General features: G+C 43.8%; 1 protein-coding gene across 1 annotated transcript in view; it reads right to left on the reverse strand.

Moving 5' to 3' along the window:
* The window catches only part of arhgap39 (Rho GTPase activating protein 39), a 178,249-nt gene extending 175,874 nt beyond the window's left edge, over positions 1–2,375 (reverse strand). The window contains 1 exon segment of the mRNA XM_034180178.1: positions 2,320–2,375. Within this exon segment, the coding sequence (XP_034036069.1) occupies positions 2,320–2,330 (11 nt within the window). The 5' untranslated portion in view covers positions 2,331–2,375.
* Between the last annotated feature and the right edge of the window lie 16,687 nt (positions 2,376–19,062).

The following is a 19,062-nucleotide window of genomic DNA, read 5'->3' on the forward strand; positions in this document are numbered from 1 at the left end:
CATGCATCCTATCCCAGCATCCTGTCCCTGCATCATGAGCCAACATCCTGTTCCTGCACCATGTTTCAACATCCTGTCCCAGCATCCTTTCCCTGCATCATGATCCAACACCCTGTCCCTGCATCCTGGCCCAGCATCCTGGCCCTGCATCATGATCCAAGCTCCTGTCCCAGAATCCTCCCAACATCCTGTCTCTGCATCCTATCCCACCATTCTTCCCTGCATCCTATCCCTGCATCATGATCCAACATTCTGTCTCTGCATTCTGTCCCAGCATCCCGTTCCAGCATCCTGTCTCTGCATCATGATCCAACATCCTGTCCCAGCATCCCTTCCCAGCATGCTGTCCCTGCATCATGATCCAGCATCCCGTCCCAGCATGTGGTCCATGCATCATGATCCAGCATCCCGTCCCAGCATTTGGCCCCTGCATCCTGTCCCAGCATCTGGCCCCTGCATCCTGTCCCAACATCCTATATCAGCATCCTGTCCCTGCATCATGATCCAACATCCTGTCCCAGCATCTCTTCCTCAGCATGCTGTCCCTGCATCCTGTCTCAGCACCCTGTCCCAGCATCCTGACCCAGCATCCCGTCCCTGCATCCTGTCCCAGCATACTGTCCCAGCATCTTGTCTCAGCATCCTGTCCCTGCATCATGATCCAACATCCTGTCCCAGCATCCCTTCCCAGCATGCTGTCCCTGCATCATGATCCAGCATCCTGTCTCTGCATCCTGGCCCTGGATCCTGTCCCAGCATCCTCTCCCTGCATCATGATCCAACATCTTCTCCCTGCATCATGATCCAACATCCTGTCCCAAAATCCTGTCTCTGCATCATGATCCAACATCCTGTCCATGCATCCTGTCCCAACATCCTGTCTCTGCATCATGATCCAACATCCTGTCCCAACATTCTTTCCCAGTATCCCGTCCCTGCATTCCGTCCCAGCATCCTGTCTCAGCATACTGTCCCTGCATTCCGTCCCAGCATCCTGTCTCAGCATCCTGTCTCAACATCCTGTCTCTGCATCCTGTCTCAGCATCCTGGCCCTGGATCCTGTCCCAGCATCCTCTCCCTGCATCATGATCCAACATCCTGTCCCTGCATCATGATCCAACATCCAGTCCCAGAATCCTGTCCTAACATCCTGTCTCTGCATCATGATCCAACATCCTGTCCCAGCATCCTGTCTCAGCATCCTGTCCCAGCATCCCATCCCTGCATTCCGTCCCAGCATCCTTTCTCAGCATACTGTCCCTGCAGTCTGTCTCAGCATACTGTCCCTGCATCCTGTCCCAGCATCCTATATCAGCATCCTGTCCCTGCATCATGATCCAACATCCTGTCCCAGCATCTCTTCCTCAGCATGCTGTCCCTGCATCCTGTCTCAGCACCCTGTCCCAGCAACCTGACCCAGCATCCCGTCCCTGCATCCTGTCCCAGTATCTTGTCTCAGCATCCTGTCCCTGCATCATGATCCAACATCCTGTCCCAGCATCCCTTCCCAGCATGCTGTCCCTGCATCATGATCCAGCATCCTGTCTCTGCATCCTGGCCCTGGATCCTGTCCCAGCATCCTCTCCCTGCATCATGATCCAACATCCTGTCCCAGAATCCTGTCTCTGCATCATGATCCAACATCCTGTCCATGCATCCTGTCCCAACATCCTGTCTCTGCATCATGATCCAACATCCTGTCCCAACATCCTTTCCCAGTATCCCATCCCTGCATTCCGTCCCAGCATCCTGTCTCAGCATACTGTCCCTGCATTCCGTCCCAGCATCCTGTCTCAGCATCCTGTCTCAACATCCTGTCTCTGCATCCTGTTGCAGCATCCTGTCTCAGCATCCTGGCCCTGGATCCTGTCCCAGCACCCTCTCCCTGCATCATGATCCAACATCCTGTCCCTGCATCATGATCCAACATCCTGTCCCAGAATCCTGTCCTAACATCCTGTCTCTGCATCATGATCCAACATCCTGTCCCAGCATCCTGTCCCAGCATCCCATCCCTGCATTCCATCCCAGCATCCTTTCTCAGCATACTGTCCCTGCAGTCTGTCTCAGCATACTGTCCCTGCATTCCGTCCCAGCATCCTTCTCAGCATCCTGTCTCAACATCTTGTCCCTGCATCCTGTCTCAGCATCCTCCGGCGCGCGCTCTGCGGACATTAAAGCATCACGTTGCTCACAATGAAAATTGTTGAATGGAGGAGCTAGCTAAGAGCCGGTTAGCCTGATTGCTTGTGTGTGACATGACGCGTCAAACAATCAAAAGAATAAATAAAGAGACTCAGTGACGTAAGTGACGTTCACCTCTCTGCCATCTTCCACGCGCCTCTTCAAATTCTTTCACCGTAAATCCGACACTGTCTCCATGTTGCCCAAATTGCAGTGGCCGCAGATACTCCTTCACAAGTTAGCTTCAGTAAGCAGCGCCGCGTCCGGTTGGCGCCTTCACAATAAATGCCTTGCTGGGAAAAACTCGTCGTCGAAGTTATATTTACAGCTGGATAGCACGACGGAGTTTTGATGACAAACGAAAAAAAAAAGTTTGTTTATTTAGTCAATCAAAATGTTTACAGTAAAGTCAAACATTTGAATTCTCACACACTCATCTCCACAGGGACGGAATTAAGGGTAGTCTGGGCCCCTGGGCAAAGAGTTCGAGTAGCCCCCCCCCCCAAAATCGTTCAAAATAAAAATCATCAAAAACACCTAAATGCTATTGTCGCAGTGCTAAATCCTTCCCAGACCAGTTAGCAATACTGCATACCATATACGAGGTCTATTAGAAAAGTATCCGACATTATTATTTTTTTCAAAAACCATATGGATTTGAATCACGTGTGATTGCGTCAGACAAGCTTGAACCCTCGTGCATGTGTGAGTTTTTCCACGCCTGTCGGTTGCGTCATTCACCTGTGAGCAGGCTTTGAGTGAGGAGTGGTCCAGCCCCCTCGTCAGATTTTCATTGTCAGGAAAATGGCGGAATGATTTGGGCTTTTTTTTCCATCAGAATTTTTCAGAAACTGTTAGAGACTGGCAGCTGAAAACCATTAGAAAAATTTATCTGGCTTTCGGTGAAAATGTTACGGCTTGGTAGAATAAGGAGTCGCTTTAAGGACGGGCCCCCAGTGGGCTGTGGGGTGCGCCGCTCCGAAGCCGCCATCAACAGGCTGAACGACCATTTAATTTCTAAACGGATGGCTGTCTGGATCCGTGACCATTGTGTGCCATTTCTCTGGTTATCACAAGAGCTGGACATCAACCATTTTCCGGCACATTTCACTTTTAACAAGAGATTTTGTCATGGAAAGCCGAGCGGAGGCTTGGTGCATCACGATGGATTCGCTACTGGAGCGAGACAAAACCACCTCCGTTTTGGTCTCACAGGACGGCTTTGAGATGGCGTTCAGACAGCTGTCGGTGGTTTTTCCATTGAGTGATTATCCGAGAAATTGTGGATGTGCCTGGACATGCCAGAACATGTCCCGTGAGGCTTCATCACTGCATTGCTGTGCGCCATGTGGCGCCGCCGCGACGCGCGAAGCCTCTGCTCCTCTTTCCATGACAAAAACTCTTGTAACAGTGGAATGTGCCATTCATTTCCAAACTGGACGCTGTGTTTTATCCGGGACGTCATCTGACTAGCACAGGAATTGTGAAAAGACGTGGATATCAGCACTTTTTCAGCACATTGAGACAGACGTGCGGAGGAATTCCGCGCATCGCGGCGGTACCTTATGGCGCACAGCAACGCCGTGATGAAGCCTCATGGGACATGTTCTGGCATGTCCAGGCACATCCACAATTTCTCAGATAATCACTCAATGGAAAAACCACCGACAGCTGTCTGAACGCCATCTCAAAGCCGTCCTGTGAGACCAAAACGGAGGTGGTTTTGTCTTGCTCCAGTAGCGAATCCATCGTGACACGCGAAGCCTCCGCTTGGCTTTCCATGACAAAATCTCTTGTTAAAAGTGAAATCTGCTGGAAAATGGTTGATGTCCAGCTCTTGTGATAACCAGAGAAATGGCACACGAAGGTCACGGATCCAGACAGCCATCCGTTTAGAAATGAAATGGTCGTTCAGCCTGTCGATGGCGGCTTCGGAGCGCGGCGCGCCCCACAGCCGCTGGGGGCCGTCCTTAAAGCGACAGTAACACTCCTTATTCTCTACCAAGCCCGTAACATTTTCACTGAAAGCCAGATAAATTTTCTAATGGTTTTCAGCTGCCAGTCTCTAACAGTTCTGAAAAAATTCTGATGGAAAAAAAAGCCCAAATCATTCCACCATTTCCTGACAACGAAAATCCGACAAGGGGGCTGGACCACTCCTCACTCAAAGCCTGCTCACAGGCGAATGACTCAACCGACAGGCATGGAAAAACTCACGCATGCGCACGAGGGTTCAAGCTTGTCTGACGCAATCACACGTGATTCAAATCCATATGGTTTTTGCAAAAAATAATAAGGTCGGATACTTTTCTAATAGACCTCGTACTTTAAAACAAATCGTGTGCTTGTTTGAACGTGTTGCTTGTTTACGTCTTTCCGAAAAATACTGCCTGACAGTGGCACATACAGCCATAACGTCTCAACGGAGTAGCCAGAGTTAAATGCAAACCCAGCAGAAATACCTTTAAAAGTGCAGCTATATGCAAACGACCAAAATCGAAGCAAATTCAAAGATGCATACAGAAATTGTAAAGTAAGTGCAATCAGAAAGACTAACCCCTTGTCAATAAAAAAAACAGCAGGTTTACATGTGGGTTGTCAGGACAAGTGCACTGTGTCATGTAGGCTACTAGTTGAGAGGTGGGAGTGCACTAGATTCATAGGCGTAGAAGGTGGGGTCTATTTGGGGGACGACACCAAATTTGCCAGAATTTCAGAAACCCCCAGCGCATTTCTGAAATTTGCGGATCCTAAAACCATTAATATATATATATATATAAAATCTTATTAGGGTCCGAGTAGGCAACGTCCTATGAGGACCCTATTGTAATTGCGCTGTTTATTATTAGGGCCCGAGTAGGCAACGTCCTATGAGGATCCTATTGTAATTGCGCTGTTTATTATTATTATTATTATTATTATTATTCTCACTTTTGAAATCGAAATTTCGGCCTCTTCCCATGCTCAAAAACTCACCAATCTTTCCAAAGTCGTCCGGCCAGATCCAAAATTCGATATTTTGGGGGCGTCGCACATGGTCGCAGAAAAATCGCGAAATAGCGCCCTCTAGAAATTTTCAAAAACCCCTCCTCTTTGGGCTTTTTTCATCGTAGCCTCATAAAATTCGGTACACATATTTACCATGCCAGGACTGTCATGGTGAAATATCGACAGGAAGTCAGCCATTTTGATTTTAAATTTCGATTTTGAGCAAATTTTTGCCATTTTTGGCCATTTCCACTACTTACATTTGAACGAACCCGTCCTAGGGATTTCATCCGATTGTCTTCAAATTTGGTCAAAATCATCACAACACAATGGTGATCAAAAGTTATCAAAAGATTCTAATTAAGTCAAAAGGCGTGGCTGCTAGGGGTCGTCAAACTTTGGCGAGCTTTTCGGAGCACGCCATTTCACTTCGAATGGCTGTCACGCCCACATACTTCATCGTAGATCCTTAAAACTTGCTGAACATGAGGAAGGCTCTGCCTTGAACGTCTACATATCTTAAGTTCCCACCTGCGCCATAGCGTCCCCCGGTGGTGGCGGGAAATGTCCTATTTTTTACTTTAACAGGTCCTGATGTCACATGCTTAACCCAATCAACTTCATTCCACTTCTAAAACATGCAGAATAAATTGGTGAACGTAGGCGATGAACACCGTGAAGTTATAAGTAACGGCGTCCGTGTGGCGGCGTGCCGAATATTGCCCATTCGCCATGAAATTACGTTCTTCCTTTTGACGGCTTTAATTGTGTCACATCATCATGAAAATTGATACACAGGTCGAGCACGACAACCTCTTACAATTCATAGGGGCGTCAACCATGGACGGGGCAAAATGCCTCAATAGCGCCCCCTTGAATCTTTCAAAAACCCCTCCCCATAGGGGTTTTTTTGGAGTAGGGAGATGAAAATTGGTACACATGTGTGACTTGCATAGACGTACAAAAAAGTCTCTTGCACCATGGGTCTGCTCCAAACAGGAAGTCGGCCATTTTGAATTTTCTTCTCATTTTGGCGTGATTTCCACATGTTGTATTTGAACGAACTCCTCCTAGGGATTTTGTCCAATGCACTTCAAATTTATTTAACAGCGTCCACAGATGATACTGACCAAAAGTTATCGAAAGCTTCTCTTTATGTGCAAGAGTGTGGCCGCTATGGCGCCGCCATTTTGACCCTTCGCCATGGAACATTATACTTAAACAGGTACTGATGTCACATACTTAACACCATCAACTTCCTTCCACTTCTAAAACATGCAGAACAAGTTGGTGAACATAGGCGATGATCGCTGTGAACTTACGAGTAACGGCTTCTGTGTGGTGGCGTACTGAATATCGCCCTTTTGCCATGAAATTAAGTTCTTCTTTTTGACGGCTTTAATTTTGTCATATCATCATGAAAATTGATGCACAGGTCAAGCATGACAACCTCCTACAATTCATAGGGGCCTCGCCCATGGGCGGGTCAAAGTGCCTCAATAGCGCCCCCTTGAAAATTTCAAAAAACCCCTCCCCATAGGGGTTTTTTTTGGAGTAGGGAGATGAAAATTGGTACACATGTGTGACTTGCATAGACGTACAAAAAAGTCTCTTGCACCATGAGTCTACTCCAAACAGAAAGTCGGCCATTTTGAATTTTCTTCTCATTTTGAAATGATTTCCACATGTTGTATTTGAACGAACTCCTCCTAGGGATTTTGTCCAATGCACTTCAAATTTCTTTGACAGCATCCAAAGATGATACTGACCAAAAGTTATCGAAAGCTTTTCTCTATGTTGAAGGGTGTGGCCGCTATGGTGCCGCCATTTTGACCCTTTGCCATGGAACATCAAGTCATGATAACTCCTTCATGCTTTGCCTGATTGACTTGAAACTTCACATGTATGATGACGGTTGGCCCCTGAACACACCCAGCCCCTCTCTTTGTACACTGAGCGCCCCCTAGTGGATGACAATCAACATGTCATAACTCCTTGATGCATTGTGTGATTTGTTTAAAATTTTAACTGTGTGATGAGTGGTTGCCCCTGCGTGCACATGCCCACATGTGCTCACAAGGGCACCCAGTGGCCTGGGTAGGCGGTTGCGTGGAATGAGGGCCCGTATATGACTGCTTGCAGTCCTAGTATTATATTATATTTTTACACAAGTATCCTTTATTGACTGAGTTTCATTCATGAAGTCAGTGGTGTGTGTAAGTGAAGAGTTAAAGCTCCATGTCCTTGGACGACACAGGCACGGGCAGGAAACATACACCTGTTTATCAACCAAATGTCACAGACAAAATGACAAGAATAACCAAAACCACTTATTTATGGAAGGAAATATTGTGTCTCTTGTTCCTTCGTTTGTGGGATTGCCAACATGCACAGCTTTCCGGCATATTCCACCTGTTTCTTGACGACACTAATTGAACTTCTATCCGTGCTGTCTCCTGACTTGCCCAGAATTTTATGGCAACCACACCTCCTTGACCCCCTGTCAGTTTTGCAGGTTTTCCCACCTACAAAGAATGGAGAGGTCTGTAATTTTTATCGTAGGTACACTTCAACTGTGAGAGACAGAATCTAAAAAAAAAAAAAAAAAAAATCCAGAAAATCACATTGTATGATTTTTAAATAATTAATTTGCATTTTATTGCATAAAATAAGTATTTGACCCTTTAGAAAAACAGAGCTTAACAATTGGTACAGAAACATTTGTCTGCCATTACAGAGTTCAGACATTTCCTGTAGTTCTTGACCAAGTTTTCACACACTGCAGCAGGGATTTTGGTCCACTCTTCCATACAGATCTTCTCCAAATCTTCAGGTTTGGAGTTTCAGCTCCCTCCAAAGATTTTCTATTGCGTTCAGGTCTGGAGACTGGCCAGGCCACTCCAGGACCTTGAAATGCTTCTTACGGAGCCCCTCCTTAGTTGCCCTGGCTGTGTGTTTGGGGTCATTGTCATGTTGTAAGACCCAGCCATGACCCATCTTCAATGCTCTTACTGAGGGAAGGAGGTTGTTTGCCAAAATCTCGCAATACATGACCCATCCATCCTCCCTTCAATACGGTGCAGTCGTCCTGATCCCTTTGCAGAAGAGCACCCCCAGAGTATGATGTTTCCACCCCCATGCTTCACGAGTGGGATGGTTTTCTTGGGGTTGTTTTCACCCTCTAAACATGGTAAGTGGAGGTGATTCCAAAAAGCTCTATTTTGGTCTCATCTGACCACATGACCTTCTCCCATGCCTCCTCTGGATCATCCAGATGGTCACTGGTGAACTTCAAACAGGCCTGGACATGTGCTGGCTTGAGCAGGGGGACCTTGCTGCCCTGCAGGATTTTAAACCATGACAGCATCATATGTTACTAATGTAATCTTTGTGACTGTGGTCCCAGCTCTCTTCAGGTCATTGATCAGGTCCTCCTGTGTAGTTCTGAGCTTTCTCAGAATCATCCTTACCCCACAAAGTGAGATCTTGCATGGAATCCCAGACCGAGAGAAATTGACAGTCATCTTGTGTTTCTTCCACTTTCTAATAAATAATCATAACAGTTGTTGTCTTCTATCAAGCTGCTTGCCTGTTGTCCTGTAGTCCATCCCAGCCTTGTGCAGGTCTACAGTTTTGTCCCTGGTGTCCTTAGACAGCTCTTTGGTCTTGGCTATGGTGGACAGGTTGGAGTGTGATTGATTGAGTGTGTGAACAGGTGTCTTTTGTGCAGGTAACAAGTTCAAACAGGTGCAATTAATACAGGTAAAGAGTGCAGAATAAGAGGGTTTCTTAAAGAAAAATTAACAGGTCTGTGAGAGCCAGAATTCTTGCTGGTTGGCAGGGGTCAAATACGTATTTTATGCAATAAAATGAAAATTAATTTTTTAAAAATCATACAATGTCCGACCGCTGGGACTTGATCCTAAACTCGATTCATAAATCGTCACTGTGTGCAAGACACTGCCTAATCCAATTCAAAGTGGTCCATAGAGCTCACAGATCAAAGGCGGAATTAGCTAGCATATATCCCGATGTTACCCCCACCTGTGTCAAATGTAAATTAGGCGATGCCGCCCTTTTCCACATGTATTGGTTATGCCCCCATTTACAAACCTTTTGGAGTGAGATTTTTCACACTATTTCAAATATCCTGAAACGTGAACTCCATCCAAATCCTATGATGGCCTTATTTGGTACCTTTGGGCCTGACGATCCCCGACTGACTTCGGCGGAGCACCACATGGTCTCCTTCTCTCTCCTGTTGGCCAGGCAGGCCATTTTGCTTAAGTGGAGGGAGGCAACCTCGCCCACACATACTCAATGGCTGAGGGATATTATGCACTGTCTTGCTCTAGAAAAGATGCGCTTCTCACTGAAAGGCACTGAGGGTAAATTCTATAAGACTTGGAGATCCTTCCTAACCTACTTTCATGATTCGTACGCGTTGTAAAATACGATTGCGGAGTAGGCCCCTGACATCTAAGTAGCTCAATATCTGAAGAACGACAAGCCTGCTGACTACTGTGTGTGCCTTAGCTGTATTTCTTTGGGGGGGGTGCAGGTTCAATGTCCTACCTCTATCCTGATAAGATCAAGAGGAGTCGTCATACGCTCCTACATAGGTGTTTGCATAACATTTGGGAGGGTAGAGCACTTAACTGTACTTTCCATACCGGTACCTGCCTAATATTGGGAAGATATGTTCTGTTGTTGTTATTATTGTTATTATATTTGTAATATACAATTCCAAGGTGCATCTGCTGCCTTTTTTTTTCTTTTGTTTTTTCCATGTGTGTAGGTACATGTATATACATGTATGTACGAGGACTGTCAATAAAGTAACGGTCCTTTCTATTTTTTTCAAAAACTATATGGATTTCATTCATATGTTTTTACGTCAGACATGCTTGAACCCTCGTGCGCATGCGTGAGTTTTTCCACGCCTGTCGGTGACGTCATTCGCCTGTGAGCACTCCTTGTGGGAGGAGTCGTCCAGCCCCTCGTAGGAATTCCTTTGTCTGAGAAGTTGCTGAGAGACTGGCGCGTTGTTTGATCAAACTTTTTTCTAAACCTGTGAGACACATCGAAGTGGACATGGTTCGAAAAATTAAGCTGGTTTTCAATGAAAATTTTAACGGCTGATGAGAGATTTTGAGGTGATTCTGTCGCTTTAAGGACTTCCCACGGTGCGAGACGTCGCTCAGTGCTCTCAGCCGCCGTCGTCAGCCTGTTCAAGCTGAAAACCTCCACATTTCAGGCTCTATTGATCCAGGACGTCGTGAGAGAACAGAGAAGTTTCAGAAGAAGTCGGTTTCAGCATTTTATCCGGATATTCCACTGTTAAAGGAGATTTTTTTAATGAAAGACGTGCGGACCGGTCCTCGCGTCGGGACGCAGCCGCCGCGACGCTCCGCCACAGGAAAAACACCTCTGTTGAAAGCCTTAAGGACAAGTTGGAACATGTCCTGCCTGTTAAACAATTTCTCATATACTCACTCCACTGAAAGCCATCAAAAGCCGCCTGGATTTTACAAATGGTTATCAACACGGAGGTGTTTTTCCTGTGCCGCCGCACCGCGTCAGGACGCAGCCGATCCGGATCCGTCCGCACGTCTTTCATTAAAAAAATCTCCTTTAACAGTGGAATATCCGGATAAAATGCTGAAACCGACTTCTTCTGAAACTTCTCTTTTACTACGGTTTATTAAAGGGGAAACATGAAATTAGTCAAATGGCTTGTTGTTTTCACATAAGTGAAATCACACCCTTGGCCAAATTCACTCAGCAGCCATCAGACAAATTGCTTGTTTTAATTTTAAATAATTGCAAAATTGCTAAATTAATTTGTGTCTCTTTGCTTAAGAGAAATTGAACATAAAAATTCCGAAACAATACAAATTCAGAAACATTAAGTAAGGGCATCAATCAATCAATTTTTTTATATAGCGCCAAATCACAACAAACAGTTGCCCCAAGGCGCTTTATATTGTAAGGCAAGGCCATACAATAATTATGTAAAACCCCAACGGTCAAAACGACCCCCTGTGAGCAAGCACTTGGCTACAGTGGGAAGGAAAAACTCCCTTTTAACAGGAAGAAACCTCCAGCAGAACCAGGCTCAGGGAGGGGCAGTCTTCTGCTGGGACTGGTTGGGGCTGAGGGAGAGAACCAGGAAAAAGACATGCTGTGGTGGGGAGCAGAGATCGATCACTAATGATTAAATGCAGAGTGGTGCATACAGAGCAAAAAGAGAAGAAGAAACAGTGCATCATGGGAACCCCCCAGCAGTCTACGTCTATAGCAGCATAACTAAGGGATGGTTCAGGGTCACCTGATCCAGCCCTAACTATAAGCTTTAGCAAAAGGAAAGTTTTAAGCCTAATCTTAAAAGTAGAGAGGGTGTCTGTCTCCCTGATCTGAATTGGGAGCTGGTTCCACAGGAGAGGAGCCTGAAAGCTGAAGGCTCTGCCTCCCATTCTACTCTTACAAACCCTAGGAACTACAAGTAAGCCTGCAGTCTGAGAGCGAAGCGCTCTATTGGGGTGATATGGTACTACGAGGTCCCTAAGATAAGATGGGACCTGATTATTCAAAACCTTATAAGTAAGAAGAAGAATTTTAAATTCTATTCTAGAATTAACAGGAAGCCAATGAAGAGAGGCCCATATGGGTGAGATATGCTCTCTCCTTCTAGTCCTCGTCAGTACTCTAGCTGCAGCATTTTGAATTAACTGAAGGCTTTTTAGGGAACTTTTAGGACAACCTGATAATAATGAATTACAATAGTCCAGCCTAGAGGAAATAAATGCATGAATTAGTTTTTCAGCATCACTCTGAGACAAGACCTTTCTGATTTTAGAGATATTGCGTAAATGCAAAAAGCAGTCCTACATATTTGTGTAATATGCGCTTTGAATGACATATCCTGATCAAAAATGACTCCAAGATTTCTCACAGTATTACTAGAGGTCAGGGTAATGCCATCCAGAGTAAGGATCTGGTTAGACACCATGTTTCTAAGATTTGTGGGGCCAAGTACAATAACTTCAGTTTTATCTGAGTTTAAAAGCAGGAAATTAGAGGTCATCCATGTCTTTATGTCTGTAAGACAATCCTGCAGTTTAGCTAATTGGTGTGTGTCCTCTGGCTTCATGGATAGATAAAGCTGGGTATCATCTGCGTAACAATGAAAATTTAAGCAATACCGTCTAATAATACTGCCTAAGGGAAGCATGTATAAAGTGAATAAAATTGGTCCTAGCACAGAACCTTGTGGAACTCCATAATTAACTTTAGTCTGTGAAGAAGATTCCCTATTTACATGAACAAATTGTAATCTATTAGACAAATGTGATTCAATCCACCGCAGCGCAGTGCTTTTAATACCTATGGCATGCTCTAATCTCTGTAATAAAATTTTATGGTCAACAGTATCAAAAGCAGCACTGAGGTCTAACAGAACAAGCACAGAGATGAGTCCACTGTCCGAGGCCATAAGAAGATCATTTGTAACCTTCACTAATGCTGTTTCTGTACTATGATGAATTCTAAAACCTGACTGAAACTCTTCAAATAGACCATTCCTCTGCAGATGATCAGTTAGCTGTTTTACAACTACCTTTCAAGAATTTTTGAGAGAAAAGGAAGGTTGGAGATTGGCCTATAATTAGCTAAGATAGCTGGGTCAAGTGATGGCTTTTTAAGTAATGGTTTAATTACTGCCACCTTAAAAGCCTGTGGTACATAGCCAACTAACAAAGATAGATTGATCATATTTAAGATCGAAGCATTAAATAATGGTAGGGCTTCCTTGAGCAGCCTGGTAGGAATGGGGTCTAATAAACATGTTGATGGTTTTGGATGAAGTAACTAATGAAAATAACTCAGACAGAACAATCGGAGAGAAAGAGTCTAACCTAATACCGGCATCACTGAAAGCAGCCAAAGATAACGATACGTCTTTGGGATGGTTATGAGTAATTTTTTCTCTAATAGTTAAAATTTTGTTAGCAAAGAAAGTCATGAAGTCATTACTAGTTAAAGTTAATGGAATACTCAGCTCAATAGAGCTCTGACTCTTTGTCAGCCTGGCTACAGTGCTGAAAGAAACCTGGGGTTGTTCTTATTTTCCTCAATTAGTGATGAGTAGAAAGATGTCCTAGCTTTACGGAGGGCTTTTTTATAGAGCAACAGACTCTTTTTCCAGGCTAAGTGAAGATCTTCTAAATTAGTGAGACGCCATTTCCTCTCCAACTTACGGGTTATCTGCTTTAAGCTACGAGTTTGCGAGTTATACCACGGAGTCAGACACTTCTGATTTAAAGCTCTCTTTTCAGAGGAGCTACAGCATCCAAAGTTGTCTTCAATGAGGATGTAAAACTATTGACGAGATACTCTATCTCCCTTACAGAGTTTAGGTAGCTACTCTGCACTGTGTTGGTATATGGCATATAGAGAACATAAAGAAGGAATCATATTGTTATATGGCTGGGGGGGCCTGGCTGCCGGTTTGTTTCTGTCTTTTGGTTTTCCTCCCAGGTGGCGTGCGTTTGGGACTGAGTGGCTGTGTTGCTGAGGCTGTCAGGACCTCACCCTGATCACCTGCGACTCGTCAGGACTCACAGCTGTGGTGCATCTGGATGGATTGGAACATGTTGGCATTTAAGACTGGAGTGCACAGTGTGTATTGGCCAGAGACTCGACCTTGTGACCAGACGGGTGAGATCGTCGTCTCGGGAGCCATCTCATCAGCAGCGGATGCTGAGAACGTCCAGGTTTGATGCACAGTCTGTGAAAGAGGAGGGGGTGAGGTCTCACGCTCGTCAGCACACTTCCTGAGACTCGGTTGTTGCGGCCACCTGGGGGGTGTTGGCGGGGTCCTTGGGTCCGAAACAGCTTCTGGCTCCGGACCGTTAGCGCTGCTGGGAGCGCACCACGCCAGGCCGCACCTTTTTGTTATTATATTATCACTGTTATGTATTAAATTCAGTTAGCCTTTGTACCGTGCTCTGCTGATTTCATACTGGGTCCTTCAAACGCTGGTCGGTTCTCCGAGCTGCGTCCGACACATAACACATATCCTTAAACCTAGTTACAGCGCTTTCTGAAAGACTTCTAGTGTAATGAAACTTATTCCCTACTGCTGGGTAGTCCATCAGAGTAAATGTAAATGTTATTAAGAAATGATCAGACAGAAGGGAGTTTTCAGGGAATACTGTTAAGTCTTCTATTTCCATACCATAAGTCAGAACAAGATCTAAGATATGATTAAAGTGGTGGGTGGACTCATTTACTTTTGAGCAAAGCCAATAGAGTCTAATAATAGATTAAATGCAGTGTTGAGGCTGTCATTCTCAGCATCTGTGTGGATGTTAAAATCGCCCACTATAATTATCTTATCTGAGCTAAGCACTAAGTCAGACAAAAGGTCTGAAAATTCACAGAGAAACTCACAGTAACGACCAGGTGGACGATAGATAATAACAAATAAAAACTGGTTTTTGGGACTTCCAATTTGGATGGACAAGACTAAGAGACAAGCTTTCAAATGAATTAAAGCTCTGTCTGGGTTTTTGATTAATTAATAAGCTGGAATGGAAGATTGCTGCTAATCCTCCCCCTCGGCCCGTGCTACGAGCATTCTGACAATTAGTGTGACTCGGGGGTGTTGACTCATTTAAACTAACATATTCATCCTGCTGTAACCAGGTTTCTGTTAGGCAGAATAAATCAATATGTTGATCAATTATTATATCATTTACCAACAGGGACTTAGAAGAGAGAGACCTAATGTTTAATAGACCACATTTAACTGTTTTAGTCTGTGGTGCAGTTGAAGGTGCTATATTATTTTTTTCTTTTTGAATTTTTATGCTTAAATAGATTTTTGCTGGTTATTGGTAGTCTGGGAGCAGGCACCGTCTCTACGGGGATGGGGTAATGAGGGGATGGCAGGGGGAGAGAAGCTGCAGAGAGGTGTGTAAGACTACAACTCTGCTTCCTGGTCCCAACCCTGGATAGTCACGGTTTGGAGGATTTAAGAAAATTGGCCAGATTTCTAGAAATGAGAGCTGCTCCATCCAAAGTGGGATGGATGCCGTCTCTCCTAACAAGACCAGGTTTTCCCCAGAAGCTTTGCCAATTATCTATGAAGCCCACCTCATTTTTTGGACACCACTCAGACAGCCAGCAATTCAAGGAGAACATGCGGCTAAACATGTCACTCCCGGTCCGATTGGGGAGGGGCCCAGAGAAAACTACAGAGTCCGACATAAATTGCATATTTGCAACAAAACATCTGTTATGAAATATGGTAGCTCGCCTGGCAATTTGTAGGTTCCTAGAAAGTCAAGGAGCCATGGTAAATGAAGAAACCAAGACTCTGGTAGTGAGAGGGCTTCACGAGAGAACATAGAGCTTGTGTTATGCCTTTTTGAGCGTACTCATACTTGGTAAAGCACTTTTGCTCTCCCATTTTTTTTTACCCCCGGTTACAACTATGGGAAAACACAGGTCTCATACTACGATTAACACATTGCACACACTCTAATGTGTTAAAAAACTACCGGTTATTAACAACTTTCTCCATTGAATTTACATATTTGTTATTTGGAGTCTTGTCATTGAAGTCATGTTTGAGATCCATGCTGAGATCCGCCATGTTACAGTTAGTGATGACACAACATGTGTATCGAGCTAGAGTCCACCTCTTTTAAGCATACTAGTGTACCATAACCCGGTACTAAAGAACGATCAAATGAACCAGACTTTGGAAATCAAGTGCACTTGGGTCCAGTATGGATTGCCTTGTGTGAGTAGGCCCTTAGCAAAGTCAGCAGCCCAGTCAAAGGACTGGGGGCCACTCATAGTCTATGAGGCCTTCCCACAACCACACCCACTCTTACCAAGTTCCCAGGGTGGGGGTGCTTTCAGTGGGCTCCATGGCTGACTAGCAGGGCCAGCTGTGGGGCCCACTGAAAGCACCCCCACACAACCCAGGGCCCTTGGTAAGTCAGAGGTCCCTGGTAGGGGCCCTTGTAATCAGGGGGCCTTCTAAAAGAATGCCCCCCTCCTCCCTAGGACCCCTGGTAGCCAGAATTCAGGGGTCCTGTAGTAGAGGCCCTTGTAATCAAAAGGTCCTCTGAAAGTAAGTCAGAAGCCCCATAGTAGGGGCCCTCGTAATCAGAGGGCCATCTAATGGTATGCCCTGCTCCTCCTTAGGGCCTCCTGGTAGGGGCTCTCATAAACAGGGCCCTCTAAAAATATGCTCCCATCCTTCCGAGGATGCCTGGTAGCCAGAAGTCGAAGTCAGAGGAGCGCCACACCTCATCCATTTTCATAAGGGGCCCAAAAGCATGGCTAGGCGCCCTGGTAGTCAGAAGGCCCACTGAAGGTACCCAACTGGAGGTCCAGGGCCCCCCCCGGGCGCTGCCCCTGGGTGCTGGCTATGCTGGTCCGGTCTGTAATCCATCCATGCTTCTCCAACCGCTTAGTCTAATTAAGGGTCACACGGCCTGGAACCTATCCCAGCAGTCACAGAGCACGAGGTGCTTCACGCTGGACAGGACGCCAGTCTGTCACAGGGACAAAAAACTCAACAAACACATCCACACACTTACGGACAATTTAAAGTTTCCATTCCATCTAACCTGCGTGTCGTTGGATGTGGGAGGAAGCCGGAGGGAGCCCTCACACACAACGGGGGAGAACACGCAAACTCCACACAAAAGGCCACAGGTGGGAATCGAACCCATGACCTTCTCTCTGTGATGCAACAGTGCTAGCCACTAATCCACCGTGCTGCCAATTATAATATTATAAACAAAAAATATAAATTAGATTGTGACATTATAACTAAAAATTATAAAAAAGATTAAGATATTTATAACCAAAAAATATAAATTAGATTGTAATATTATAGCCAAAAAATATAGAAAGATTATGAAATTATAACTAAAAATGTAAATTACATTGTGATATTATAGCCAAAAAATATAAAAAGATTATGATATTCTAACCAAAAAAAATATAAAATTAGATTGTGACATTATAACCAAAAAATATAAAAAGATTACGATACTATAACCAAAAAATATAAATTAGATTGTGATATTATAGCCAAAAAATATAAAAAGATTACGATATTATAACAAAAATAAATATAAATTAGATTGTGATATTATGGCCAAGAATAAAAAAAATATTACAATATTATCACAAAAAATAGAAACTGGATTGTAAATTAGATGATGATATTATGAGAAATACTCGTAAGATTATGATATTACAACCAAAAAATATAAAAAGATAAGAATAAGAAATCTTTATTAATCCTGAAAGAAATTATTCTGCCAAAACATCCATCCATCCATCCATCCATTTTCTTCCGCTTTATCCGGGGTCAGGTCGCGGGGGCAGCAGCTCAAGCAAAGCCGCCCAGACCTCCCAATCCACACACACCTCCCCCAGCTCCTCAGAAGTCGGTTTCAGCATTTTATCCGGATATTCCACTGTTAAAGGAGATTTTTTTAATGAAAGACGTGCGGACAGGTCCGCGCGTCGGGACGCAGCCGGCGCGGTGTGGCGGCACAGGAAAAACACCTTCGTGTTGATAACTATTTGTAAAATCCAGGCGGCTTTTGATGGCTTTCAGTGGAGTGAGTATATGAGAAATTGTTTAACAGCTGGACATGTTCCAACTTGTTCTTAAGGCTTCCAACAGAGGTGTTTTTCCTGTGGCGGAGCGTCGCGGCGGCTGCGAGCCGACGCTGCAATCCGCCCGCACGTCTTTCATTAAAAAAATCTCCTTTAACAGTGGAATATCCGGATAAAATGCTGAAACCGACTTCTTCTGAAACTTCTCTGTTCTCTCACGACGTCCTGGATCAATAGAGCCTGAAATGTGGAGGTTTTCAGCTTGAAACAGGCTGACAACGGCACCTGAGAGCGCTGCGCGACAGTATCACCTCAAAATCTCTCATCAGCCATTAAAATTTTCACCGAAAACCAGCTTAATTTTCAAACCATGTCCACTTCGATGTGTCTCACAGGTTTAGAAAAAAGTTTGATCAAACAAAGCGCCAGTCTCTCAGCAACTTCTCAGACAAAGGAATTCCGATGAGGGTCTGGACGACTCCTCCCACAAGGAGTGCTCACGCATGCGCACGAGGGTTCAAGCATGTCTGACGTAAAAACATATGAATGAAATCCATATAGTTTTTGAAAAAAATAAAAAGGACCTATACTTTATGGACAGACCTCGTATATAAATTAGATTATGATATTATTACCAAAAAATATTAAAAGATTATGATATTATAACCAAAATATATAAATTCGATTATGATAAACCAACATATATAAATTAGATTATGATATTATTACCAAAAAATATAAAAAGATTATGATATTATAACCAAAATATATAAATTAGATTTGAATATTATAACCAAAAAGTATAAAGCATTATGATATTATAACCAAAAATATAAAAGGTTATGATATTATACATAAATTAGATCATGATATTATAACAAAAAATATAAAAAAGATTATGATATAATAACCAAAACAATAAAAAAGATGATAATATGAAACAAAAAATAAAACAATTATGATATTATAACCAAAAAATATAAAAAGATTATGATATTATGCATGAATTAGATTATGATATTATAACAAAAACATAAAAAAGATGATGATATAATAGCCAAAACAATAAAAATATATAATATTATAACAAAAATAAAAACCAAAAAATATTTAAAAAGATATATTACTGTATATATAAATTAGATTATATTAACAAAAAATATAAAAGCATTATGATATTATAACCAAAATCTAAATTAGATTATGATATTAGAACCAAAAAACCCCCAAAACATT

This window comes from Thalassophryne amazonica, chromosome 10 (genome assembly GCF_902500255.1).
Source record: "Thalassophryne amazonica chromosome 10, fThaAma1.1, whole genome shotgun sequence".
Classification (NCBI taxonomy): Eukaryota; Metazoa; Chordata; class Actinopteri; order Batrachoidiformes; family Batrachoididae; genus Thalassophryne; species Thalassophryne amazonica.